The 27,386-nt window shown below is 39.8% G+C and overlaps 1 protein-coding gene across 3 annotated transcripts in view; it reads right to left on the bottom strand.

Annotated features, from left to right (window-relative positions):
* pikfyve (phosphoinositide kinase, FYVE finger containing) overlaps positions 1–27,386 on the bottom strand; it is a 68,741-nt gene that overhangs the window by 12,155 nt on the left and 29,200 nt on the right. For all 3 annotated transcript variants that reach the window (XM_057853525.1, XM_057853523.1, XM_057853524.1), the window contains 23 exons: positions 23,834–23,945; positions 23,618–23,765; positions 23,365–23,529; positions 22,821–22,883; positions 21,004–21,133; positions 20,703–20,883; positions 20,542–20,616; positions 20,255–20,362; positions 20,042–20,182; positions 16,456–16,582; positions 15,536–16,374; positions 13,232–13,648; positions 12,332–12,432; positions 12,177–12,248; positions 9,614–9,785; positions 9,369–9,547; positions 9,173–9,286; positions 7,337–7,445; positions 7,107–7,261; positions 6,936–7,032; positions 5,478–5,535; positions 5,278–5,412; positions 5,073–5,193 (listed from right to left, as the gene is read on the bottom strand). In XM_057853525.1, the coding sequence (XP_057709508.1) occupies positions 5,073–5,193; positions 5,278–5,412; positions 5,478–5,535; positions 6,936–7,032; positions 7,107–7,261; positions 7,337–7,445; positions 9,173–9,286; positions 9,369–9,547; positions 9,614–9,785; positions 12,177–12,248; positions 12,332–12,432; positions 13,232–13,648; positions 15,536–16,374; positions 16,456–16,582; positions 20,042–20,182; positions 20,255–20,362; positions 20,542–20,616; positions 20,703–20,883; positions 21,004–21,133; positions 22,821–22,883; positions 23,365–23,529; positions 23,618–23,765; positions 23,834–23,945 (3,819 nt within the window). The remainder of the gene's footprint in view (positions 1–5,072; positions 5,194–5,277; positions 5,413–5,477; positions 5,536–6,935; positions 7,033–7,106; positions 7,262–7,336; positions 7,446–9,172; positions 9,287–9,368; positions 9,548–9,613; positions 9,786–12,176; positions 12,249–12,331; positions 12,433–13,231; positions 13,649–15,535; positions 16,375–16,455; positions 16,583–20,041; positions 20,183–20,254; positions 20,363–20,541; positions 20,617–20,702; positions 20,884–21,003; positions 21,134–22,820; positions 22,884–23,364; positions 23,530–23,617; positions 23,766–23,833; positions 23,946–27,386) is intronic.

Here is a 27,386-nt window from a genome sequence, read left to right as displayed (position 1 = left end):
CGATGCAATTGTTCCAGGTGCTAACTCATCAATGGTAATGCTCCTCTTTGCAAATATCATTTGTTGAGCTTGCTTCACCGGTGGAGGTCGATGGACATCCTGCTTCTTCTTCATGTTTCACACTTATCCGGCCACATTTAAACTTCCCAATCCACTGATATACAGTTCTTTCGATAGTGCACTGTCTCCATATTGTGCTAAGAGTCTTTTGTGAATTTTAGCGCGCGGTGAGCATTGACCACAAAAATCGGTTGTTGTTCTTCTATGGTGCATTGCTAGTGCAGTGTCAATTTTCATGAACTGAAAATAATACGTGTTAAAACTGATCAAACAATTAGATCAACTGATCATGATCACATGACGCAGTAGTCGACGCATGTTAAAAAATTTGTGAAAAAACTAAAGCAAGAGTGAGCTATAGAGCAATGTGCGGATAATTTTAGACCTGCGCTCGTATTGTGTAATATAGTTATATTTTTTGTAGGGCTGTCAAACGATTAAAATTTTTAATCGAGTTAATCACAGCTTAAAAATTAATTAATCGTAATTAATCGCAATTCAAACCTCCTATAAATTATGCGATATTTTTCTGTAAATTATTGTTGGAATGGAAAGATAAAAGACGGATATATACATTCAACATACTGTACATAAGTACTATATTTGTTTATTATAACAATAAATCAACAAGATGGCATTAACATTATTAACATTCTGTTAAAGCGATCCATTGATAGAAAGACTTGTAGTTCTTAAAAGATAAATGTTAGTACAAGTTATAGAAATTTTATATTTAAACACCTCTTAATGTTTCGTTTTAACAAAATTTGTAAAATTTTCAATAAAAAAATAAACTAGTAGCTCGCCATTGTTAATGTCAATAAGTACACCATGCTCATGGTGCTGATCTAATCTGTTTAAGCGGAGCATGTGCATTAAATGCGCCAAATATTTTAACGTGATTAATTTTAAAAATTAATTACCGCCCGTTAACGCGATAATTTTGACAGCCCAAATTTTTTGTAATGTTTAAAAAATATAAAGTACATATTAATTACAAAAACAGTATATTTATATTTTTGTTGTTAGTTGTCTCTTGAGGGTTTGTTTACTCTGTTAATATCGTTTGTTTAGTGCAAAAAAAGAAAGCCCTACGTCATAGAAGGGCAGGGATCCCCTACCACCGGGGCCGGTGCCGCAGAGGAATAATACATAATTTCTTCGCAACCTCAATCTGGCCTGTGCCTCTTGACTAATCCAAGTAGAGATTTGTGTATGCTGCCTTCTAGTGGTTGGTCGCCATTACTGGGGTGTTTGCACAGCTATAGCAGCTCAGCGTTAGTCAATGTATACAGTACTGTGAGCGGCTGTTGGCTGTGTGCGGCACACCTCAGCAATGGCGGACGACGTACCTCCCGTCGTTTTGCTCGGATTTTTATATTTATGTGCGCATGTCCTCGACAATGACGTAGGCAAATCAGATTTGTTCCAGGAAAGAATAAGCCCACTACAAGTATAACACCATTTACCAGAGTTGTTTTCGTCAACGATGACGACAATGAAAATATTTTGTCAACAAAAATTTTTTTCATGACGACGATGTCACAATGACACACTGAAAACGTGTCTTGGGAGACTAAAACATAACGAGAAGAATGCTAGTTGTCATCTGACAACGAGAGAACGAGATGAAAATTCGCCATAGTTTCAGTCATTAATTCACAATGTGTGATATTTTCTTATTGTATGTGTAGTTAGCACACACTTAGCAGTGTTTGGTCGTGTCACTCATGTGACGTGCTGCTGCTGGTGAGTAAGTGTGACCATTCCAGGCTCCTTTTGTGAAACGTGTGTGTCAGTTGCTGCTTGGTAAGTTTTGCTTTCTTATCTAGGCTAGATATGCCATGTTGCTTCAGCCTTTAAAGGTCACTCTGAATTAACTTGTAGTGTCAGCATAGCATTCGCATTAGCATTTAGCGCAGTGACTGTCTTCCTAAACTCTTGAAAAACATTTTACATACAGTTCATGGCGTCCAGGTGAGTTTAATTAAGTAATTTTCAGACTACAAGCCGCTACTTTTTTCCTTCACTTTGAACCCTGTGGCTTATAGTCCAGTTAGGGCTGGGCGATATGGCCTTAAACATGTATCACGATAAATTGAGCAGATTTATCTCGATAACGATAAATGACGATAAATTCGCCCAAGCGTACTGTTATATAATTTGAAAATCTGAATCAATGCATGAAATACAGATTAACTGTTTATTGATTTATTTACCAGCATTCAATTTCATATACTGTATTTAACAATTGTACATGCAGTCTAAACATTAAGTTTATAAAAATGTATTGTAAGCAATAAGAATTCAAGTATGAACATTTATAACAGCGTGTATGACTTGAACAATGTACATTATCAAAATCAATATGCCTGTGCAAACATGTCATTGTAACACAAATGACTTGCAGCTTGAACAGTACACTTCAAAAAGACAACTTATTGTTAATGGCTGCTGTGACATAATTATTAAATACAAGTGTTTACATTATGGTTTCAGGGTCCCCCCCAGTGCATTTTTTAATAAATGCCGGCACAAATGAACCCCCAAACAAACAGAGCGACACACACATTAAAGCTATATTGATCTTCTTCAATTGAAACGCTTAAGATTTTATGATAGCAATAATGACACAGAAATAAGCACATACAGAAAAATAGCTGGGGCCATTTCTCGGTCATTATAAGTTTCGCCGTTGGATTGTACTTTATGCTGAATGCTTTACCATCACAAAAGCTATCAGAGGAATCACACACAGACAGATACAAAATAACACCACATAGTAATTGTTAGATGCAGTCCGTGCCCAATCCACTCATTAAGTTCAGCCGTTTCGACAAGGTTAGAGCCGCTATCCGACTCCATCACGTTCATTTGTAGCGTTAGCCGCTAGCTAGCGTTAGCCTGGCTACCAGTAGAAAGCACTGAAAGCACCATCTCCGGAAATCGTGAGAACAAGGGAGGACAGCGGGTGAAAGCCCGTCTGGATGCCACCAAGAGTCTACTAAATGTCGGTTGAAAGTTTGGTGAACCTCCCTTAAGCCACACTCCATCACGTTTTGCTTGTAGCGTTAGCTGCTAGCGTTAGCTTACCGGGCTTTTGTTTGATTGGCTTCTTGATGATCACGTGACTCCCTACGTAAGCCCATTGACTGCTTTCTTAAAGGGGAATGAACATAGACGAACAACACAGAATCAAAGCGGGATGAAAAGACTATATTTTCTTGTTTTATTAATTTACCGAATTTACCGACATGGTCAAAATTACATCGTTAAGAATTTCGGTGACGGTAAATTTTCGGTTTACCGCCCTGCCCTAAGTTCAGTGCGGCTTATTTGTTGATTTATTTGGGTTAATGGGTAACACTTAAAAGCGGTGTCATAAAACTGTAATAAAACTGTCATAATTATGAAATGACACTATCATGGGCATCAGTGATTGCTTATGACAGATGTCATTAAGTGTCATCTGGCAAATTATGTCACTAACTAACACTATGTCACTAACACTAACGTTTATGTCCGGGCCGGATCTTTTACACCCATTCAAAAGCGATATAATTTGTGGGATACCACTAAATGACATATGTTAGAAGCATTCATTAATGCTCATGACAGTGTCATGTCATAATTATGATTGTCTAATGACAGTCTTTTGGCACCACTGTCAAATAATGTGTAACCAAATACCATAACTAACAATTAATGAAACAACTGGAACAATAACCGAAGCAATAATTAGGACAGAACATGAATTTTGATTGTTATTTACATATGTAGCGCTACAATGCATGCTAGGAGGCATGTTGGACTACAACAGTATTGACAGTAGGTGGCAGCAGAGGTTGACTGTCTCCCCCAAGGGAGCAGTTATGGCCAAATGAAACATCTTGAAGCAATGAAGTTTTGGAGCAAATTGGTTCAAAGTTTCATGGTGGTTCATTTGGTCTCATGACAGTTGCATTATGCCGCTGTCATACAGACATTCATAATACAGTGAGGACGACTGAGGCTTATATTCCAGTGCGGCTTATCTATGAACAAATGCCGTTTTTGTGTCAAATTTGGTGGGTGGCGGCTTATAGTCAGGTGCGCCTTATAGTGTGAAAATTACTGTACTAACAAATAATGTGCTATTTTTCCGCTGGGCTTGCTAATAATGTGCTGTTTTTTTCTGCTGAGTGTGTATTGTCATCATGAAAATGGTGATATCCTTGTAGAATCTACAGTTATGTGCTCGTTTTTCATGCTCATTCAAAATTGTTGGAAACCTTTATTTATTCATGGACTAAAACTTTTAAAGTTAACAAACGAAAATATTTTGAGAATCGTCAACTAAAACTAGACGAAATTTGTCTTGCGTTTTGTTTTTAAATGACTAAAATATGACTAAGACTAATAGCTATTTTCGTCCAAAAGACTAAGATTAAAATTAAAATGGCTACCAAAATCCGCACTGGCCCACACGTTAGCGAAGATGACTGAAAAACAGACGTCTCTGGACAGCTTTTTTACAAGGGAAAGGCCACCTGCTGAGCCAGAAGAGGAGCCTACAGCAAAGTCATTCTGCATAATATGCGGCTAAAAGCTAACAAACGAGGCAACAAAAGTGAATGCACTGAAAGCATCATACCTCACGGCGAACCGTATTGCTAAAGCCAAAAAACCTTTCACTACTGGAGAAAAACTCATTAAGTCTGCGACCAAGCATATTTGCCGTCAAGTTTTAAGAGAGGCCACTGTTAAAAAAGGTTGATTCAGCGGATGGTGAGTTACATTTTCCCTGCACTTAGGATTCGCTTATAGCCCCTTCATGGTTATTTTATATTTACTATCATTTTCTGCTACACATTGACCGTCTGTAAAAAAAGGCCCACAACACACCGGTCCGTGATGCAAAATAAGTGACCACTGCTGAACCGTATATAGGCATAGAAACCTTTGCACGCAACTTTAGGTCCTAAATTCATAAAAAACTGATTTGTGTTCTCAGACGTGGTTGAGATACTCACAAAGGGAAAGGAATGGAGTTGTAGCTGTTGCCTGGCAAAAAATTTGCCAGAATAGCCTTCATGGTGGACTTTTCCTTCACCTGACTGTCAGTGGAGCCCAACAAGTGTCCGTCAAACACATCTGTTGAAAATAGAAAATATGTTAATGTGATTAAATAAACAAAAGTTTAGGTTTTAGTGTGTGTGTGTGGGCGTGTGCGTGTACCTTCTGGGATGCTGACAGAGTCTGGCTCTGTGAAAGAGGGGCCGGGGGTGACAGGTTCAGCTCCAGGTTCCCCGGGAGACAGCAGCACGGTGGATGAGGAGGATGTGGAGGGCATTGTGTTGAGGAGACGGTCCTCTGTCCAAAATGAAAACTCATCAGGTTTCTTTTGCCGGACAGGGTTTCAAACGATGAATGCTTACCTTTGTCACCATTCTGCACCACTGGTGAGGGGTTACGTGGTGAAGATTCCAGAGTGCTCTGTTAAGAAAACAAAACAACTTTTTAAATGATGAAAATATTTGGTTGGTAATTAAAGGGTATTACAACACCTAGGGAAACGCTAATATTTCATCATTTATCCATAAACGCATGCCTTTTGGATTCATATCATGCCACTTCGTGAAATTACACACATCGCAACACCAAGAAAATGATAGAAATTTGGATCGATTGTCAAGCTAAAACGACCGGTGCCCTAGATCCCGGAAATCTAGCATATTGTGTGCGTGACGTCACAACAAGGAAACAACCGGCTCAGTGCTTAGTACTGAATGGCGGCGATGATGGCGGACAATTTTGTTTCTAGTTGCAGCGAGGAATCCGACGTAACAAACATTCTTCTAATGGTGACGAGGAGAGTTATGAACCTTTCTTCGTTTTTTTGGGTTATCAATTTGAGCCCAAACGAAAGCCAATGCAGCCTAATGAAAGGATCATTGAAGGGAGCAATCCCACTGATGAAACACCGGCGGTAACAGAAACACCGAATGGTTTGTTTTGCATTTCTTTTTGTGAAACTGATACACCGTGACCGCAAAATTATGTATAGAATAATTATCATTTATTGTGCTATCATAGGTTTCCGCTCTGCCAACAGACACTAATATGAAGGGGATTAGAGGATTCGTTCTATATATTTTAAGAGCGATAATTTATACATGTGTCCAGTCCTATCGTGATGTTTTTTATTATAAAAGAGTACTCACTCTGGCCATTTCGAGCTTGGCTGCTCCGCTCCTTTGGTTAGCCTGGGGTGGTGGGGTGGTCTCATCAGAGCCAGTCATCGTCCTCTTTCTTGATATCTCGGGACATTTAGGTGGCTGCGCGTGTATGTTGGGCACCGCATCTGCTTTCAGCAGCAATTTCTTAGCAAAACCTGATTTTATTTGTCCATAGTTCGAATAGGTTTCAGGTTTAAAATGCGCACCACACAAAACCCTGCTGGAGGCTGGGTCTGCAAAATTAGCCCTCTTAGCACGGACGAACTTTACTCATAGTCTGCGTAGTCCAGCTCTTTTTCTCGCGTTCGGGAACTCATGGGTACTACATTGCAACAAATGGCTATTTGTACACCACATAGCATGACAGGTTTGAACCATTTTAGCGATGTTTTGATAAAACACGAACGCAACCCTCTCATCGAAAAACAATGATGGCACCAACCTCGACCTTTTGTTTCCTTGTTGTGACGTCTCCGCCCCATTCGGCTGTTTCCAGAATACTTTCGGAAATGTTCGTAATTTTCTATCTATTTTTGGTAATTGCTCATGAATGTGATTTATTTTTTTGTTAACTGTTATCTTGCCACATAACGGTTCTATTGATATCTCACAACCCCTTAGTATTATAATACACTTTAAACTGACCCGAGCACTGACCTTGCTGTCGTCGGTGGCGGTCTGTCGGTGGCGGCCCGGGCTCGGGGGGACGGACAAACGCTTGCGGCCTTTTTCCTGTTGGAATAAGTCTTGCAGCCTAAGGAGGGTGTGAGAAAGAAATCATCGACTTGCTCAGAAATGTTGGTGGTCAAGAGCAGCCGCGACAATGACCTGCTGTTCCACGACTGCAGCATCTCACAGAGGCTTTGCTTCTTGACTACAAGAGACTCCAGCACGGTCTGAAGCTGCTGTGGAGAATCCAAACCACATGCCTGAAGTCGTGCTTGGAGCTTCTCAATCCAGTTGCGCAGCTCAGCCTCTTCCATCTACACACAAAGATGCCACTATGAACGCCAGGGAGAGGAAATATACTTTACACATAGAAAGGGTGTAAAATCTACATCTTTCTGGGCGAAGAGATCCTCCATCTTTTCCTCTCGTGTTTTACTGAAGGTCTCCGTCTTTAGGGAGGTGAGGCGGTCATCGATAGCCAAGTAAACCTGCAGTACTCTGAGATCACACAAGAGAAACACAAGAGGCTTGAGGATAATCCATGTACCTGTACGACAGCTTCAGTTAGGCCTATTTCAGGATGCTAGACCAGTGTTTTTCAACCACAACGCCGCGGCACACTTGTGTAAGTGTACCGTGAATAATCATCCACTACCACCTAATTGATTATAAAAATGCTAAGCTAACGCTAGGAGTTACATTTTGGCGAAAGCAGCACTGCATATTTTCTCTTGCCAAGATAAGAAAACAAATCTTGCTGTTTTTCCAAACAAGCAAAATGGAGCGCAACCTAGCTTTAGACGCATCCTAAAATCTGGTGAGGAGAGTGAGGGAGCGGTGCAACGCTTCAAACAGGAATGACACGACCCAAACACTGCTACAATGCAAGCTGACGTACTCCATGCGCTGTACAGGGTGACCCAAAAAAAAGTTTACACTCAGTTGACTGCTTGTTTAAAAGCCATTGAAACATATCTAAATAGGTTGTCATGGTTAAGTGATACATTCAGGTCACTCAATGCAGCTGGTAATCTCTCGTCTCTACAATTCCTGTGCTTCTGCTGAAAATGAAGAAAACTTTAGCTGTACCTGAATTGCTGCGTGCCGGTCTGACACCTACTGAGATTGCAGCAAATCTGAGAATATCCAGATGTGCAGTCTACAAAGTTAAAAAGAAGCTGAAAGATACTGGAACAGCCTCACGAAAACCTGGGTCTGGAAAACCCGATCTGTGCGGACCAAAAAGTTGATTGACAAGGTGATATGTGGCCACCCCAGAGTCCAGATCTCAATCCCCTGGATTATAGCATATGGGCAACTGTGGAGGACAGTGCCTGTAAGAAGCCACAAACGTCTGTGGCAGCCTTGGAGAGGTCCATTGTTAGATCTTGGGAAAAGATGACAGCATCCTACATAAAGAATACCTGTCAAGCGTTCCGCAGGCGCCTGGAGGCTGTTGTGACACTTAAGGGAGGACACATTGAAAAATAGAGTGTACTGTACATGTTCTTTACAATAATGTATAATTTGTGATTAAATTCTAATTCTAAGATGAATAAACATGGCATTTAAGTTGTATTATGGCAGTGTAAACTTTTTTTTGGGTCACCCTGTACAATATGAAAATGTTACACATTGTGAACATACGACGGGAACTATGTCGCATTTTCATCTCGTCAGACGAAAACTGACATTTGTCTTATGTTCTAGTCTCCGAAGCCATGTTTTTAGCTCTAAATCATGACTTCATCGTCATGAAAAAAATAGTTTGTCGAAATATTTTCATTGTTGTCATATCTGGCGAAAACAACACTGGTGTCGTAAAAGACGCTTTGAAATAAAATTTATTGTTTCTTTTCACATTCATTCACTTTCCACAAGAGCGAAAAAGAAAAAAAAACTAGCACTTTATTTGAACTGGGTGTCATAAGACTGTCATAAAACATTCATTCATTCATTCATGTTCATTAATTTGTGAACATTAATGAAGGCTTATGCCATATGTCATTAAGTGTTCGAACCCTAACACAGTTCCTGAACTCTAATCTCCAAAGACGTTTGGAAAAAATCTCAATGTTGCATTGAAAGTGACATTATTTACCATACGACACGCATCTTCTGCTGCGTTTGACTTTAGACGTTACATTAAATCCAGTGAACAATGATGACAACTTGTTTTTGTGACCGACATCCACAACATGTTGCAGTTAGGAGAACTTATTTACTTTTGGGAGAAGTCTTTCAGGTCCTGCTGTAGGATGGCTTTGGAAGGCCCCAGATTCCTGATGAAAATCTTGGGACGGGGAAGGCAGATCTCCAGAAGTCTCACTGAGGTGTAGCTGAAAGGGATATAGAGTGGACATTTCATTTAGTTCAGCAAAAGATGGATGGAATTGGACTAAGTGAGGGCTGAGGACTTACCTAAAGGAGGCCACCATCTGGTTGTAGGAGAAATACTGGTGGTAGTCTTTGTGGATGGAGTGACCGCACGGCTCCGCATTGGCCCGCCTGGTATACTGGTGGCCGTAAAAGTGGAGCTCCAGGTATTTGGCAAAAGACATGGACCATGAGTCATTGGACAGTGGCACAACAGGTGTCACCTGGAAATGAGAGGCACGGTTAAAAAACACAAAGCAAGATAAACTTAGAGGGTAATTATCAGCAACCTGTTTGCAGATGCGGCACCAAGAATAGTTGAGGATGGTGTGCTGGTAACCGGGAACAGGTGAGTCCAGCTCCTTTAACACAATCTGCACACAGCCGTTACCGTGCACAAAACGGCGGATGTGGTGCACCATAGGAGTCTCACAAAATATGCTGGGACACTGGTAAGAGGACCTGGAGTAAAGCATGACTTCCCTTAAGCCTTTTTGTGATGTAATGCAAAGACAACAACAATAATCATAGGTGGATGTATGAACATAAGCACTTAAAAAAATAGAGGGAAAATACAGAGAAAAATAAAGAGTCAGAGTTTGAAGTGATATTTTACAGTAAACGGTATGGATTAAAATAACGCATTTCAAACGTCTCTGAATTCTTTAATAAAAAAATTACAAATAAATTCACAGTGAAAAAATATGGTAACAAAAGTAAATGACCCATTTTACTGCTTGTCCTGCTCTTCTCGTGAAAAAATAAGATCCTTTAGAAGTTGATTTTTTTTTTTGGGTGTAGCAATTGATGCCATAATAAATTTCGTCATTTGACTTGTGTATCTGGCTAAACCATTCCAGTCCACACGAGCCTAATGATGGATAGATATATTTAACTGAAACTTGTCAGCTTGTCCGAGAAGGTTTTCTGAGTAACAGCTGAAGCAAAAGATTTGAAAAATAATCATGTTATACTGATTTACTCTAATTTGGCAGATTTTGACCAGATTTTTGAGAGACAACAACACAAAACAACATTAAACAAAAGCCACAATGCACATACAGTGCCTTGCAAAAGTATTCGGCCCCCTTGAACCTTGCAACCTTTCGTCACATTTCAGGCTTCAAACATAAAGAGATACAATTTTAATTTTTTGTCAAGAATCAACAACAAGTGGGACACAATCGTGAAGTGGAACAAAATTTATTGGATAATTTAAACTTTTTTAACAAATAAAAAACTGAAAAGTGGGGCGTGCAATATTATTCGGCCCCCTTGCGTTAATACTTTGTAGCGCCACCTTTTGCTCCAATTACAGCTGCAAGTCGCTTGGGGTATGTTTCTATCAGTTTTGCACATCAAGAGACTGACATTCTTGTCCATTCTTCCTTGCAAAACAGCTCGAGCTCAGTGAGGTTGGATGGAGAGTGTTTGTGAACAGCAGTCTTCAGCTCTTTCCACAGATTCTCGATTGGATTCAGGTCTGGACTTTGACTTGGCCATTCTAACACCTGGATACGTTTATTTTTGAACCATTCCATTGTAGATTTGGCTTTATGTTTTGGATCATTGTCCTGTTGGTTTGGTTTGGTTTCATCTGACCAGAGCACCTTCTTCCACATGTTTGGTGTGTCTCCCAGGTGGCTTGTGGCAAACTTTAAACGAGACTTTTTATGGATAGCTTTGAGAAATGGCTTTCTTCTTGCCACTCTTCCATAAAGGCCAGATTTGTGCAGTGTGCGACTTATTGTTGTCCTATGGACAGACTCTCCCACCTCAGCTGTAGATCTCTGCAGTTCATCCAGAGTGATCATGGGCCTCTTGGCTGCATCTCTGATCAGTTTTCTCCTTGTTTGAGAAGAAAGTTTGGAAGGACGGCCGGGTCTTGGTAGATTTGCAGTGGTCTGATGCTCCTTCCATTTCAATATGATGCTTGCACAGTGCTCCTTGAGATGTTTAAAGCTTGGGAAATCTTTTTGTATCCAAATCCGGCTTTAAACTTCTCCACAACAGTATCTCGGACCTGCCTGGTGTGTTCCTTGGTTTTCATAATGCTCTCTGCACTTTAAACAGAACCCTGAGACTATCACAGAGCAGGTGCATTCATACGGAGACTTGATTACACACAGGTGGATTCTATTTATCATCATCGGTCATTTAGGACAACATTGGATCATTCAGAGATCCTCACTGAACTTCTGGAGTGAGTTTGCTGCACTGAAAGTAAAGGGGCCGAATAATATTGCACGCCCCACTTTTCAGTTTTTTATTTGTTAAAAAAGTTTAAATTATCCAATAAATGTTGTTCCACTTCACGATTGTGTCCCACTTGTTGTTGATTCTTGACAAAAAAATTAAATTTCATATCTTTATGTTTGAAGCCTGAAATGTGGCGAAAGGTTGCAAGATTCAAGGGGGCCAAATACTTTTGCAAGACACTGTACATATAAAATCAGCAACTTCTTTAGAAACCATCACTGAATGTTAAAAATTCCCAATGCGTTGTAATTCCAGCCAGTTCCTAAATTACAGAACTGTTTTCAATTTAAGCGACAGAACTGAGCCTCTACCAGTTAAATAGTGGGCGATTAACTGTATTTTAGATGCTTTTTTCAGTCAACTTATTTTTGCACATGTATGATGGTATATTTCCTGTATCTTCATTGCTACAGTTTGAGTTATCCTTAACAGTAAAAATCTTTTATTTTTAAACTAACCATCAGCCACCGTTGAGTTGTACCTTAGACTTAACCATATTAAACTTATTATCATACATATACAAAAATCAAAGGGAAAAAATATTTCGTCAATAAAATGTACAGTGATCTTTTATATACAAAATATTTCATTTACCTGAAACAGTATCTCTCCAAGAACACACCTAGTGAAAGGTCATTCTTTCCATAGAACTCCATGGTGACAATCCTGTTATCAGCAAAATCAATGATGATGACCTCATCAAACATGTCCAATATTGATGGTGGTTATGATCCAGAATAAGAGATTACCAAGGGCTGACACAGGGGTTTGGAGCATTGCTGGACTGAGCTGAAGAGCTACTGAAGAGTACGCATAGTCGCTGATGATTGACAGGCGTTAGGCAGTCCATCTGAGAATCAGAATCGCCAAACCACAAAAACTTATTATAACTAGAGGCCAGCCGATACGTGGCCCTTTTCCCAGCATTGGCCATGGGTCGATTAACAACAAAAAAATCAGCCGATTAACAAACAAAAAAATAAGACGATAAAAAAAAGAATTTTGATCAAGCATCTGTGGTCGCTGCTGACTGACAGGAGGACCCCGGAAGGACCCTGCAGCAGATTAAAGGCAGGCTGCCACAGGAAGCTTCAGGCTTGCCTGTTTTGTAAATATTGTAAGATTTTTTTTATTTTGAATGAAAGAATATGCAATATTGCTTTAGCATTTTAAGGTGTTTACTGAGCAATCCTTTCATTCTCAATGTAACTTTTAGCATTAGCATTAGCTTTAGCACAGCGAGCATCCTCTTAAACTCATACTTGTTTCCATCTCGTCGTGACGTCCTGGTGGGTTTATTTATTTGAAAATAATGTACTGTTCTTGCTGAGTGTGTATACTCATAAAAAGAAGTGCTGCGTTTGTTGGTTGGGTAGCACTAGATCGAATTAATCCTTTAAATCTCAGGTCATCATTGTAAATTTGAAGCTGTTGAAGCAATTTTTAATAAAATTGCCTTTAAAATGTAATGGTTGAAAAACAATAAATAAAAAAATATCCGCCTCCAATATCGACTTACAAAATCAGCGTTGAATATCAGCAATAGGCTGAAAATTTTGTGTATACCGGTATCGCCATTGGCATTTAAAAATCTCGGTCCTACTCTAATTGTAACTGAGAAGAACAAACCCAGATCCATGTATACTTACCTTGGGGGCCAAACTCATTTCATTCTGTTTGCTTGGTTTGTCATCTTCACTATCGGCCTTTACTGGCCCTTTCACGGGTGGCGATGGCGTTTCCTCAGGCTTGTTGTGGCCGTTCACAGGACCGGATGTGCTGGCAGCATTGAAAGGGTCATTGGATGCTTCCCTCTGCCGGATCCGCCCTCCCTTTGCTCTGTACTCTGCCAGCATATTGGCGAGGTCCTGGCTACTGCTCAATTGCTCAATGATACGTGTACTGGTGAGTCCGTGGCACGGGAGATAGTCGACAGGCCTAATTGAAGCGACGCTGTTGGTCTGACTGCCGGCCACCGAGGATGACACAGAGTCTTTCAGAAGCTGTCGCTTCCGGCGCCCGTCAAGCTCTTTTAAATCCTTGTTGAGGAGGGGAGACAGGTAGACCTATAGTACAGAAGGCACATGTCAGCCTTACTGGAACCATCTAGACATTTTTACATGCAGGGTTTTGCCTAGGGAGCTGCCAACCTGGTGGGCTTCTCTCCCACCAGGCTTTACAAGTTTTATGGGGAAAACCCTGTACATGGTTAAATTAAACTCCTGATAAGTTCTATAACGTTAGCGATTCATCAATCTACTGTAAATGTTTAACTCTCAACTGCGCCAAAATGTGACGTGTGGGGCTGAGCCACCATGCATTTTGCAGCATTTATTTGAACATACTGTTATCTGATATTCTCACAGACTATATGAGGCAGTAAAAAGTGTCCACAGCATACAAACAGCACTAGTCTGTAAGAGAAGTAGAAAGCTACGTCAGACATACTCGAGGCCCGTCTTACAAAATTAAGTCATTGAAGCGTTTGAAAAGTCTGAAGTACTGGACAATGGCCACTAGGTATGGCTCCTCTGTTGCGGAAGTGAGCAGTTTACAATGACAAGTCATTGTAAACTGCTCGCCCGATTTCTATTTCGCCCAAAACTACTTGCCCGATTTCACCATCAGATTAACAACATAAATGCTTCATGACAACTGTTTGTGGGGGTGAATTATTTTGTAGCAAAATTGTTATGTCGTGATCTAACTACAAAAAAATAAAATAACAATGATGGATTGGGGCCACTTGTATTTTCAGGATCTCTCGAAATCAGTCGGCACATTCACTAACGTTGAGAACATGTACAGTGCACATCCCCCAACTAGGGGCTTCACGAATGTAGAGGAAAACATGGCATCTGCCAAGGCAGCACCCTGAATGAAGTGAGCTTCAAATGTGAGCCAGCGAACCTCACTTGTACTCGTTCCATTTTTTCTTTATAGTTTACGGTCATACAAGTAGTTTGTCCTCTATGTTTTCCAAGCGGAAACGTCCGCATTGGTGCTGCAACGTTTAATGGATTAATTTAAGTAATTCAAATAGAAAAAAGCGTTTAATCAAATTTTGCCGCTTTGAGGATTCGTTTAATTAGTCACATTGTAATGGTTTGTTTTGAAAGTGTTACATTCAGTTTCATTGATTTGGATGGATACAGTCTAAGATAAGGTCTAGTGGCAACAGTAAATATGCCATAACTCATCAAACATGGCTGAATCCAGTTGCTCACTGTTCAGACCAATATAAGGTATGTTTCTGTTTGCGTTAATAAGTTTATGTATTTGTTTTTGAGTTTAGAAGTATATTTAGCAGTTTTTTTGTGGGAATATGTGTTTGAACGATTTGTTGCTAAAAAAAAAAAAAAAAAAACAGAATTTGTAGCATTTAAGCTAGCGGACTTTTGCTTTGTAAATTAGCCAATTGTTCTTTTGTATTACTTAGATCCTAATGTATTTATTTATTTATTTTTTAATATTGTTTGAGGCAAAGCTAAGGTGTTTTTATTTTTAAATACATTTATTGCTCTTGGGAAATGAAAGTGCAATTCTGTATAATTTGAACACTCAGGAATTTTATTTTGTATTCACATTTAATGCTTTTTGAAAGTGTAATCTTAGCAATCCAAAATAAATAATATTACAAGCATAAAAACTTATTTATGTGTTTTACATATCCTAAAATTTAATCTGCAACGCATGAAATGTTTGTGATCCAATTACTGGATTATTCAAGATAAGTAATTAATAGACTAATTGACTACCTAAATTAAATGATCGATAGCTGCAGCCCTAGACCATTTAAAAACTTTGCCAGTAATTAAAAAGAGTAGCAGTGATGATTGAGCAGCAGTTGTCTATCGCCTTTAAAAAAATTTAGGAGAAACTCTTGACCGTCAAAATGTTTTTGTTGTGTTTCTTCTTATTAAGTATAAAATATATATGCATAATATAGATACCTTTTCAGGGAAGTAATCCCTGCTGGGGCAGTGTATTCCAGCAGCTGTGAGAAGGAACGGTTCTCGGAATGTAATAAAGGGCGAGATGCACAAAATGATGTCCTTCAACTCTTGCTTGAAGACAGCTGAGATGGACTTCAAGCGGTCATCGGTCGAAGTCACCTGCTCGGCCACAAACATGCCCGTGTCATCTTGCAGAGGGTCTCGGAACAACCTGGGTGTTGACGTTTCTGTTCCCTTATCCTCGGCGCTTTCCATCTCTTCCTTTTCGTGGTTTACTTGCGCCGAAGTGTCATTATCAAAGGTCTTACTGAACATGCTGGCCGTCTCTTGCTGATCTTCGTCCATGAGAAACGGCGGAGATACTGATAGAGGAGGAGCAGGAGCGCTGGAAAACGGTGAAGAAGTTAAACTTTCTTTGATTCCAATTTCCTCACTTTGGACAGACGATGCACATGATCTTAGATGGTCCTGGCTGATCTCCATTCCAGGGGGAAACAAGTCTTCTTCTTGCTGTCCAAGAGTTACAGAATCATCATCAGACATTCTCACAGATGTGCTGTGGCTCTCTACGTCAGTCTGTTCTGCTTCTGCTTCACCCTTGGAAGACATGCCATCTAGCAGACAAGGAAAAGAAGTGCTCTGGGCCAAACTGGGTGGCATGGCAAACTCATCCATGAGGAAGGAGATCTCCAACTGTGAGTGATAGGCCACGCACACCATCATCATGATGATCTCTTTCACGCGAGCCAGCTCATACTCAGAGGCGCCACGTAGTTTGATGGAGCAGCCCAGGTGGGCCGCGCATCCTTCAAAGAACATCAGCGTCTTGACATCATCTATGAACACAGACAAACACAATCACTTGTGCCGAAATATTACATTTACCTTGACTGAAAAAGAGTAAGGTGAGTACTTACCGTTAGCCAGGGTGAAGGGCTGCATGAAGAATTTATGGCAGGTACCCAGTCGAGGTTTGGTAAGGAGCTGATCCATGGACATCACAAGATCACCTTGAGTCATCCGACTCACTCGGTCCAAGACTTGCTAAATTGAAAACGTAGTACAGTAAATACTGCCTTTATTCCATTTTTGTTCCCTAGCTAAAAGCAAGGTCGACATTATAGTTTTATCGAGTTCATTTTGCCTACATTTATAAATTTGTTAAAACCTTTTTTTCATCCCAGGCAATGGTAGGTGGTTTATTTACCTGATATGTTTCAGCGAATACTTCCGCCTTCGTCAGAGAAACTTTGAAACTTTGGTCAAAAGTTTCTCTGACGAAGGCCGAAGTGTTCGCCGAAACATGTCAGACATGTCAGGTGAATAAACCACCTACCATTGCCTGGGATAAAAGAAAAGTTTTGACGAAGGTAGACATTATTGTTAGGGAAGTATGTGGAAGTGAATCAAAAGGCTTTTCACTTATACAAACTCTGACTTAAACCTTTACAGGACATTGAACATAATGGCCTCCATTGCCATTGCTAGACGTCCAATCCATTTTGACAGGAAGAGGCAGGCAGCGAATGATGGCTATCAGCCCTTCCAGTCAAAATTAATTGGACGTCTTGCTCCGTCAACGGCACTTAAAACATGAGCATTCAAACCCAGTACTCCCAGTTTAAACAAAATGTATGTGTATTATTGTCAAGGGCAGGAAATTAGTTAAATACTATGAAATTTGAAATTTAAAATATCAACTTTGGAGTGTTATTGGCGGGGTATAAACATACGTATTTCTGTTTCAATTCAGTTAATTGTATTAATTTTGTTTTTATTATTAAATATTATTTTATGTATTCATAAAAACAAATCATGAATAATAATAATTTCAAAATAATTTAATCATAATTGAGACCTGCTGTCCACATAAATGGACATCACATTTTGGGTCATGTAAGCTACACTTGTATACTAAGTTTAATTTTGTGAAATACAGTCATGTAAAAAAATCAGAACACTTCATGAACTATTCAGTTCTTTATTTAAAAATGTTGACATATCAATGTCTAATCTTGTTTTTCGTTATCTCTGGAAAAGAAAGTGCTTTAATTGCAGGGATAAACACAAAAAATAAAATATTAGGTTTGATGAGTAAAGCAATGTTAACAAAAAATGCTTAGTCTAACTGAGGAAAAAGTTAGGACACCCTTATACCTAGTGTAACCCTTTGGCTAAAATAACTTCAGTGAGACACTTTGTAGCTATCTCCCAGTCTTTGACATCGGTCTGAAGAAAGTTTACCCCACTCCTCAATGCAGAATACTTTCAGGTGTGAGATGTTTGAGGGGTTTCTGGCATACAGCCCATTTCAAGTCACAGCGCATCATCTCATTGGGAATAAGATCTGGGCTTTGACTCTCCATTTCTTCCTTTTCAGCCAGTCCTTGGTGGATTTACTGATATGTTTTGGGTCATTGTCATGTTGATGCCATATGATCTCAGATGTTCTTCAAGCACCCTCTGATACCCGATAGAATTCATGGTGGATTCTATGATGGTGAACTAGCCAGGGCCTGCTGCAGCAAAGCATCCCCAAACCATGACAATTCCACCTCCATGCTTCACATTTGGTATGAGGTTATTTTCCTGGAATGTTGTATTGTGTTTACGCCAAACATGTCCTCTGTTCTGGTGTCCAAATAATTCAATTTTTGATTCATCTGTCCAAAGAACATTATTCCAGAAGTCCTGGTCTTTGTCTATATTCACTCTGGCAAATGTCAGTCTGGCCTTCATGTTCTTCTTGGAAGAGCAAAGGTTTCCTCCTTGCACACCTCCCATTAAGGTCAAACTTGTGAAGTCTCTTTCTTATTGTAGAGGCATGCAATTTCAAATCAAATGTAGCAAACGCCTGCTGTATGTCTTGTGATGATATTTTAGTTAGTTCTTGGGGTGAACTTGCTTGGACGGCCAGACCTGGGCATTTTGGCAGTTGTTTTGAATGTCCTCCACTTGTGGACTATGGCTGATGTTATATTCTTTTGAGATATTTTGAACTCCCTTACCAGACTCATAAGCGTCTACAATCTTCTTTCTGAAGGCCTCAGACAGCTTTTTTATCTCACCATGGTGTTTTCTCTCACTTTAACAGTCAGGGGCACACCAAACTAAATGTGAGGTTTAAATAAGACAAACCTCCCTCCAAACACTTGGTTACTGATGTTCTAATAATGTGCACCTGATGTGATACACATGTGTGATTTTAGCCATTTTAAGTGGGATTGAATGTGGGGGTGTCCTAACTTATTCCTCAACACAAATTGCATTTACTTAAAATTACATCTTACATAAAGTTATTAAATATATTTTTTCCAGTTTTAATTGTTTAGTTCTATTACTTGAATCTCCCAAGATTGTTAAAATTTATGTGAAATATCCATATGACCAAATATGTTAGAAAACACACAGGCTTCCATTGGGTGTCCTATTTTTTTCACATGACTGTATAATACATGTATGTGTATAATTTATAATAACAATTATAGGTGGGAATCTTTGGGCACCTAACGATTCGATTACAAAAATGGTACCAAAATCCTCACAGGCTTACCGTAAATAAATGACTATTACAGTATCAAGTTAACAGTTCAAAACAGTAAATAAAATACTCAAGTTCCCATTCTTTATCAGCAGCTTTAAACTACATTCAATTAATTTAATGTTGTGAATCAACCGTTAAAGTTGTTAAATTGCTCCCGTTATTTCCCTTCTGTCTACTTTCGACATGTGAAAGTTTTCAAACTATTTTAAAGATAGATTCAAGTCAAGATTTTGGCGATTTAGAGGTATTTTAGATAAAAAGTTAATTAGGTTCGCTTAGAACGTTCGCTACAACAGCCTCCCAGGGAAGTCTACTGCTTTAAGATGGCGGCTGTTTACTAACGCCGGCGAGTCTGTCATTTTGTATCTAGTTTTCTATACATGTGCTGCTAACGCAGACGAGTGTCATTTCGCCTCTAGTTCCTTATACATGTGACATCTACCGTAGCATTACGTGGGCGTAGTTTGTAGCGGCTCTCGGCAGCAGTAAGGTATTGTTTTTTTTAATCTAGCGGCATGAGTTGAGTCACAGCCGTGAGTTGAGCATTATCATTACCCGGGTAATGACAAGCATGATGTTTACTCTCGGTCCGTTCCTCATTGCATCCCGAAGACCGCGCTGACTGTGTTTTCGTTCCGCTTTACTTGACATATTTCAATAATCGGAATTTGCATGTTTGTGAATCGTTCTCGAATCTTCCACGGCCGAATCGCGAATAATCTAAAAATCGGAAATTTCGCACAGCTCTAATAATAATATGTTGAAACGGTATCTTAAGAATGTGCCTTTTTGTTACACTCTGTTTCAGCATTGTTGACAATTAGCCTATAAGACCCATAATACCACCCATAAACATGATACACCCAAAAACAGTTTGAGCTTTTTTACCGCCAGGCTTTCCGAGTCTTTTGGGTGAAACCCTGCTTCTATGTCACATTTGCGTTAATACAGTGACTGACCGGTTTGACGTTGATCACCAGGGTGATACCGTGCTCCAGCAACATGTCCTGAGCAATACGAGAAACTGTCTTTTCCACCAGCACCAGGTTCGGGCGGACATCCACAATCCGCTGAACGTAATTCTTCAAAAACTCTCGCTCCTGAAACAAAGACAAAACATTGAGGATCTGAAAACGTAAGGGAAATTTTCACAGCAAAAATAAATAACTGACCTGTAGGACAATTGGCTCGATACATGTGAACTTGGTTTCCTCCCTGTACAGATACTCGATGGAGCACTTCAACAGCAGGATTTTAGGGTTCTTGATGTAGGAATTCATCTAAAAAATACAAAAGGTGGTGAATTTCCATAGGCTTTAACTGAGACCAGATCCTGAGGATAAGCAGTATAGGAAATGACCGCATTGTGACAGGTGGCAGTGAGAAAGGTAAATGATGTATTTAATGTGTGGTTTACAAAATGGATTTTTTTTTCCCAATCAAAACAAATGCAACCTACCTTTTTGTGGGCGATGTTCTTGGTGCATACAAAGCCATTAACCACAGTTGAATCGAATTTTCTCCCCCCTGGAATCTAAACACAAACAAGGAGATTATGTTCAACATTTTGGTACAATCAAATGTATAAAACAGCTGTGTGTGGCTTGCAAGCTCCTTTACTTTTTTAATATGGACCAACTGTCTTATGTCCATGTCGTCGTCGCAGTTACGGACATCGGGGCGCACGGTCTGGACCACCTGTCGGACAACAGGGACGATGATGTCCCGCCAGGACAGTGATAGCGACTCACTGTAGAGAAGCTGCTGTAGTAGCGCCATCATGTGGCTGTGATTGGCAGAGCTAAGGAAATATGGGGTACACATATTATTTGAAAATAGATACAACTTGGCAGAGTACTTTTATCTTATATCGCCTATCATTTAATTGCCCAGATGTGTTTTACAGTGCATCTTCACTCACAGCAGCCTCTCCATTGCCTTCTTCTCTCCATTCTCTTCTCGCAGCTGGTCCAGGGAGCTGTGGTGCCAACCCAGAGGTGTGAACAGCATCTCTTTAGCCTTTTCCTCCACACGCCGATTAAAGAGAGACTCTATAGCAGGGGTGGATAATTTATTTTACAAAAAGGCTATGTAAAAAAGGGGACATGCAAATAATGTTATATACTAATTTACATATTCATAATAAGTAGGGATGCCAAAATGACACATTTTTGAACCCTAGTCACCTGATTTTGAGCATCTACCGAAACGGAGTCCCGATCCGAACAAAACTATCCCAACATAATAGCCATATTAAAGGGTTTAAATCTAGTAAATATATAAATATATATATACACACAGTGTCCTAAGTTGCAGCTAGACATGTGCAGATTACCGATTTCAAGGTATACCATGGTATGAAAATGTCAAGGTTACAAAACCGCAAAAACTTTGTCATACAGTCCCTAAGGTATTAGCTATTTTTGTGTCCCAAAAATGCATGAAGAAATCCCTTGCTTGCAACTACAAGGCTCAACCCTCCCCCACCTGTTGTTGCTCAGTGTCAGTGAGTCAGCTGTGCAACATAGTGGCTGGAGTAGGTGAATCTACTGAACTTTTTTCCCCCCCATCGAAGAAAACGAAATCGCTGGTATGGGAATACTTCGGCTACAGAAAGGTTACAGACGGCCGCAGCTTAGAGGAGGAGGGCCAACCGATATGTAAAACATGTTTGGGGAGGGTGGCTGCCGAGGAGGCAAAATCTTCAATATAATTTTGCATTTATACAAAATGAAAGGTTAGTAAGCACTGTCATGAAAGTTTCCCACCAGCTACGAGAGTTAACTCCGGCGTGTTTAGTGTGTCTAGTGGTGGTAAAACGTGGTGTTTTTTTTCTCTCTGGCAACTGTATTGAGAAAGGGGGTGTATGTATGATGTAAACATGATAAGAGTCATACACATGTGCTTTTTATGGAAAATAATTTGATTATTTTTGTTCTGATGGTAATAATGTTCACCTGTGGCTGTGGGTTTAGGCTCACCTAAAGGACCGCATTTATTTTAATTTTATTCATAATATTTTATTATTTTTAAAATTTATTTTAACTTAACATTATACTTATGTTTCAATTTGCTAATGTTTTGAAAAAGAAAAATCCTGTTCAATTGAACAGTTTTTTTTTTTTTTTTTTTTAACCCAGATATCTCAATGTAACACATTTTAGAGGTGTAATAGCAATACCGTGGTACCGTGAAACCGTGATATTTTTGCTTAAGGTTATCATACCATCAGAATTCTCACACCGTAACATGCCTAGTTGCAGCACATATATTAATATCTTAAAAGTTCCTGATTATTTTGTTGGCCTATAGCCCTCAAAAGTTCAAAATAAATGATTTGCTAAATGTACTGACTTGGACAGTTGAAAATACTAAACACTAACTAGATTGCTCTTGCCATCTTTCTCTGCTAACACCTGCAATGTCAAAATAAAAGGACCATTTTCCAAATAAAAGCAGGACATATTTTAGGTTTTAATTTGACTTTTTTAAAAATCTGTGAGGGTTGATCAGAATCTGTTGCCGGATAGGATGTACAGTAATTATAATTTGCTTTAGTCTGCTTTATTGATTACAGTAGCCTTTCTACAAGAATATAAAATTAAAATTGGATGGAACTGCGTATTTAGTTCCTGTGGTCTTTGAGGTTTTTTTTATGGGTAAAGTGGTCTTTAATCTGAAAAGGTTTGTAAAACACTGCTAGTATTGTGGTTTGCTTAAACTATTATATGTGTGTACCTTTGATGAAGGCATCGCTGATCACAATGTTTTGTCCTCCATCTTCTGACATCAGAAATTCAGCTGAAAAAGAGAGCTAGTAAGTGATGGGTGTAGCATTTATCCGGATAGCAAGTCAGACTTAATTGTTAATAAATGTATTTAAAATGGGCAATTCTCATTCATTCATTTTCCATGCCGCTTTTCCTCACGAGGGTCGCGGAGGTGCTGGAGCCTATCCCAGCCAACTACGGGCAGTAGGCAGGGGACACCCTGAACTGGTTGCCAGCCAATCGCAGGGCACAAGGAGACATACAACCATTCACGCACACACTCATACCTACGGACAATTTAGAGTGTTCAATCAGCCTACCATGCATGTTTTTGGGATGTGGGAGGAAACCGGAGTTCCCGGAGGAAACCCACGCAGGCACGGGGAGAACACACACAGGAAGGCCGAAGCCCGGGATTGAACCCTTGATCTCAGAACTGTGAGGCAGATGTGCTAACCACTAAGCCACCGTGCCGCCTGGGCAATTCTCATGCTTTGGAAAATATAACAAACCTTTCTGCTCAGCAGTGGAAGGCACGTGTGGATACTTGGACTGCTTCTTAATATGGAAGTTGACATTATTGTGCTCCATGTTGAGGCTGATGGAAGCAGCCGAGTCGCTGTCAACCACGGACTGGGAGCTACTGACGGACGTTCTCTTGCTGAGGCTGGCAGAGCCTGGAAAGGAAAACACAGCCACACCGCTCAAAGTCGACAAACAAAACAATGTACTTTACATGAACCCAAAATAAGAATAGACACACACTTGTTATGTTGTAGTCAGACTCCTCTGCCAATTGCTCCGTGTCACTGTCGTCAAACTTAATGTCCTTAAACCAGGACGGCTCAGAATGCCCCTCCACTGAATTCACGCTGTCGCTGTCAGGAGACGGGGTTTCGGAGAACTCTGTGCTCTGCGGCCCAAATGGGTACCATAAGTACAATTTATGAATTTAGGAAAACGCCAAGGAGTTTTACACACCTGCAGGGGGCGGTAAAGGGCATACTCGTCTCTGAACAGCTGATCGTTGTGCGTAATGCAGTCTAGCCAGCGGCCATCAACCAACGCCTGGCCGATGGCAATTGCCTGTGCCCTGAAAAACAAAAACAGAAAAAGACAAATGTCTTTGGAGAGCTTTGGAGAGCTCATCATATTAAAATTGTGGGCTGAAACCAACTCCCCCCCCAAAATGCCGACAACATATGAGAAATTCAGGAAGGCTAATATGTTTTTAACATTTACTTTACAGAATTTCAATTTCATTATTTATACCGTACAATGACTCGTTCACTAATTTTTAAGCATGGTTCTTCTATTTATTTTGTTTTACTTAACTGGTAGTTATAAGTAATCTGCAATAAAAATTTAGAGAACTTGTGAGTGGGTAAACTTTTTTTTCCTGTAAAGTCTTGTAAGTATTTTCAGACTATAAGTAGCCGTTTACATGACAACGGGGGCGACAACGCAAAAACTTCCAACGAGCCGTATTGTTTACACGGCAATGGCGTTCCGTGGGGCTGAAAATGCAAAGCTTTGAAGACGCCTTCCAGAGTGGAAATCTTGGCAATGCTCGCCCCTGTCGTCGCTGTCTAACCAGACAACGCGAAAGTGAGGTCTGGGCGACAACTGACCTCCGTACTCCGGAACAGTAGGTGGCGATAATGATCCAATATATTTGCCAATGAAGGAGGAGTAGATCATGTCAATGCATTCGGACTGTTTGGCTGTGTATAAAAATATGTCTTTAAGTAGCAGCCTTGTACATGGCTTAACTGTTCAACATTATTCAAGAATCTAGTCAACTATTCACTACTCTAATTACAGAAAAGTCATTTAGAGCAGGGAAGAACATTCCGGTTTGCCATTTTGTTATAACCAGGACGAAAGAGGAAACAGCAGAAGGGAAGGATTACACACAGGAAGCAAGTTTTGGTGGTACTGCCACGTACACATTGGGAATGCATAATACATCGGCAAATTGGAGGTTTCATGCACTTTTGCGCTTTTGTGCGCACATAGTTTTTCCCCCACATTATGATTGTGTTAACGTGGAAATAAAAATGGTAAAACGGCACTTAGGCGTTATTGCTTATGTTAATGTCGTGTAAACATGGCCTAAGACTATACTAGGGCTGCAACTAACGATTATTTTTATAAATCGATTAATTGGACGATTGATTAAACTTATTCAATTAATCGGATAAATGTCAATTTTTTCCAATGACCTTTACAATTTAACTTGAAGTTATTTCAGGCATGATGTAAGTAAAAATGAAGACAAAATGGATGACTATTTCCTTCAAAAATAGTATTTTATTACAGCTTCCTGACTTAAACACTTAGTTTTTAAGTAGTTTTTCTTTATTTATTTATTTTTTAGTAGGTTTTCAGTTTTGGTCAATGTTAGCGACGCCGGTGGACAAAAGCGGTACTGTTTTGCCTTAAGGAAGACTGCGTTTCCCATGAGGACCAGTGCTGTGTTTCCCATGAGGACCAGCGCATACCCACAAAGTGTCGTAAAATCAGTTTTTCAAGTTTTTCAACCGATGTGCCGCGGCACACTAGCATGCCGTGAGAGATCCCCCGCCCCACCCGAACTCGTCAGCGCTAACGAGTTCAGTTGAGGGGGGTTTCCCGCCACCGCATAAAAGTCGGGCCAATGTTGATTCTGTCTTTCCTGGCAGCCTTCCTTTTTTTCCTCCTCAGACAAAACTTTGTCTCTTTTGTTGCTCTGCCATCTTTACAGAATACACGCGAAAGCGTTCGCATCTACTTGTCTTTGTAATGAATGGGGAAAGGGGGAAGTGACGAACGCAGTAAAGCAGTCAGAACATTTGTAGTTTTTTTGTTCCTGCCACTCTCCTCAAAGTTAATTAGTGTCAATGAAAGCAATACAGTCCCCCCTCAAGATATAAAAAAGGTGTCATCCAACTAGTTGTCAGTCGACATATTATCACGAATGTTATGAAAATATTTTATAAAAGGTTGAAAAGTTACCTATTGTTGCTTTAACTGTAGTGGACAACTGCACTGATTAAGTACATAAAACTTGTTAAAGTTTTTAATAAAGGTTTGGGTATAAAACATAAAAAGAATTTATTAGTAGACAAACCAGACCTAAGTCCTGTTCATTCAAATAAAATAAATTGCTGCTGATTGACTTTTTTTTTTTCTTGTGGGCGAAGCGCTAATATATATTTTGTCAATGGCTCATTTACTTTCTTTAAACTAACTAAACAACAAAATCTAATAAGGAGGAGGGCTCGTATGACAATTTACAGTTTGAATGGGAGTTTGTGTTGAAAAGAGACTAAGCTGTTAAATAAATGGGTTTATCTGTGTGGTTTCTTTGTAAGAAATGAAACAACTTTATTATCTTACTATAACTCAAGTACTAATATGCTTCTCCCAGGCATGAAAATGGGTCAGGGGTTAAAAAGGTGAGAAGGGTGTGGAGGAAATATGTTCCGGCGTTCTGCCAAAATGTCCTCCGTCGGCAAAACATGAGGCGAATTTGACAATTTTAATTTTTCACATAAGGCCTAATATTCAAATTAGCAGGGGTTTAATTAGTTGAAGGAGTTGATTTCAACCACCATTGACTCGCGCTCTCACTCCGAAGCCCTGAAACTATCAAATAACTGGCAAACTGCACAGAATTTGTTCAAATCAACTCCAGTGACTAATTGAACCCAGGCTAACTCAAAGATTAAGCCTAATGTAAAAAAAATCTGAACTTCCCCTTTAAAGTATAGACCATTGAATATGACCATTAAAATGTTGTCTATAAAAGTTTTAGAGCAATAAAACAACAAAAATGAATGAAATGAATAAGAATCCTTCAAAGTATTTCATAATGGGTCCAAATTATTTTTCGAACAGATCCTGTGACTATAGCACCTGAGAGACAGCCGTTTGCTTTGCTTAGCCAAAACTACAGCTAAGGAGGCAAGATGGATATTTAGAATTTCTTTAAACCTAAGCTTTCAAAACCCTCAACAACAACTGAGCTTGAACAGAGGATTGAGCACGAGCAGTATCAAAAAGTCCTGGCTGTCTTGTTACCTGTTGTGCTGTAATTCCAGGTGGTGCTTGAATTGGATGCTTTAGCGGTCAACAGTCTTTTAGAGCCAGCGCAAGGAGATATTTTTGTCATCTTTACTGGACAAAAATGTGAAGTAATGGCTGTGTTTCCAGTGTGCAAATGCAGCCGTTTGTAGTATATCTCCTGCCTATTTAATTGCATCCTGGCGAGATAGCAAGGCTATGTTGTTTTGACCGCAAATTCCCAGCGCTCACAGCTCACGCATCATGGTAAAACACGTCACCTGTTTTTTTTCCATACCCGATTAGAAAATGTGACACGTGCTGTCACTCCCATGACTACAGTATTCTTCATTATACATACATTATGGGGCAATAACAAAATAGTAACGCACAGGCATCAAGGAAAGTAACTTTAATCAGATTACGGATTTAGAAAAATGAACGCGTTAGATTGCTCTTTACTGAAAGAAAGTAATCAGATTACTGT

Source organism: Corythoichthys intestinalis, chromosome 12 (genome assembly GCF_030265065.1).
Source record: "Corythoichthys intestinalis isolate RoL2023-P3 chromosome 12, ASM3026506v1, whole genome shotgun sequence".
Classification (NCBI taxonomy): domain Eukaryota; kingdom Metazoa; phylum Chordata; class Actinopteri; order Syngnathiformes; family Syngnathidae; genus Corythoichthys; species Corythoichthys intestinalis.
Note: the sequence above shows the minus strand (reverse complement) of the source record. Positions and strands in the feature narration are given on the sequence as shown.